The sequence below is a fragment of the Arachis ipaensis genome, chromosome B05 (assembly GCF_000816755.2).
Source record: "Arachis ipaensis cultivar K30076 chromosome B05, Araip1.1, whole genome shotgun sequence".
Lineage (NCBI taxonomy): Eukaryota > Viridiplantae > Streptophyta > Magnoliopsida > Fabales > Fabaceae > Arachis > Arachis ipaensis.
In genome coordinates, this window is record NC_029789.2 from 2,818,849 (window position 1) to 2,820,532 (window position 1,684).

The following is a 1,684-nucleotide window of genomic DNA, read 5'->3' on the forward strand; positions in this document are numbered from 1 at the left end:
TTTCATAAACATATATAAACACGTAATATTTATTTAATAGTTAATATTGAACATATATATGGATAAATATGAATAATGAATAAAATAAAAATAATAATGAGGCTTAATTAGTGAATTGGTTCATAAAAAGGTCCTTACCTTCTGCTTTACCCACTTGCCTCTTCACATTCACAATACAAAGTGGGACCATCCACCACTCTCTCTTGACCCAAAGTCTCCTTCTTCTTCTTCTTCTTCTCCTTCCAACTCTTATCCTCAAACCTTCCTTCTTCCACAATTATTTAACCACCCTCCCTCCTTCCTTCCTTTTCTAACAAACCGTTTCATTAATTTCTTCTCTTTTTCTCTAATTCACACAAACACATGACACGTACTCTTAGATCCCTCACATCCACAGCCGACAACGCCACCGTCGTTGCCGCCGCTCCGCCGCCCGAGGCTGTGGCTCTTGAATCCGACTTCGTCGTCATCCTCGCAGCTCTCCTCTGCGCCCTCATATGCGTCGTCGGTCTTGTCGCCGTCGCCAGGTGCGCCTGGCTCCGCCGAGGCTCCGCCGCCGGAGCCTCACCGCGTCAGGCTCTCGCCAACAAAGGATTGAAGAAGAAGGTTCTCCAGTCGTTACCGAAATTCGCCTACGTTGACGGAGGAGATCCAGAATCCGGATTCGGTAGCGGTGCCGGGTGGATGGTGACGGCGGAGTGCGCGATCTGCCTTTCGGATTTTGCCGCCGGCGATGAGATCCGCGTGTTGCCGCAGTGTGGCCACGGGTTCCACGTGGCCTGCATAGACACGTGGCTTGGATCACACTCTTCTTGCCCTTCGTGCCGACAGGTTTTAGCGGTTGCGAGGTGCCAGAAGTGCGGGAGGTTTCCCGCCACCGGAGCTGGAAGCTCCGCCGCAAGAGCGGCGATCAATGAACCTGAGCTGAAGTCGAGAGAAGACGACAATGCCGTTTTTAACGATAACACTAATAACAGTAACAGTAATAGCGGCGGTTTCAGCTGTAATAGCAACAGTAGTAGTAGCAACACCAACAATAATAGTGGTTTCTTGCCTTGAAGAAACAGTTGTAGTTTTTTGTATGTATCTGTAGGCTCTTTTTTAGCATTATTATTTTACCTTTTCTTTTTTGTTTTTAAAATATCATCATCACTTGGAAGCTGTTGGTGGTTGAGATTGTAATTTGGGCAATCTAAATCTTTCGCATTATAAACCTTGCCAATTGTTAGTATTATTGTTACTACTTGCTGTGTATATTTTGGCAATTTAAATTTAATCCAATGTAATTGGTAGAGTTAGATTGAGCATATGAAATGATCTTTTTTATGTTCTTGGGTGGTGGATAACATGTGAAATGGTCTCATTAGATCCAAAATGGATATTATAGAAAAGGAGATTAGTAAATGATTAGGAGAAAGATTAAAAGACCCCATGTTGCCTAACGTAGTTGAAACTTGAAATCTTCGGAATTTGGACCTCTTTAAACAATTACAAAAGGACACTGTTACAGGTAATAAATAACTATATAGGGTTTAGGTGATAAAGACAAATTAGCTCCTGGTTGACCATTATTTTATCACAGGTATATATGGTAGTTTGCTCTTTGCCGAATAGTACTAAACTACTAATTATCTCTTCTAAAATAAATTGATTTTTTTTTAGAGATTACGAGATTTTTAATAAA

General features: G+C 42.0%; 1 protein-coding gene across 1 annotated transcript; it reads left to right on the forward strand.

Annotated features, from left to right (window-relative positions):
- Positions 145-1,298, forward strand: LOC107642474 (RING-H2 finger protein ATL8). The gene has a single exon (XM_016345843.2). The coding sequence runs from the start codon at positions 364-366 to the stop codon at positions 1,057-1,059; it is 696 nt and encodes a 231-aa protein (XP_016201329.1). The 5' UTR covers positions 145-363; the 3' UTR covers positions 1,060-1,298.

Excerpts from the sequence above, each read along its gene's own strand:
- LOC107642474 (XM_016345843.2), top strand. The coding sequence starts at position 364 with ATGACACGTACTCTTAGATCCCTCACATCCACAGCCGACAACGCCACC.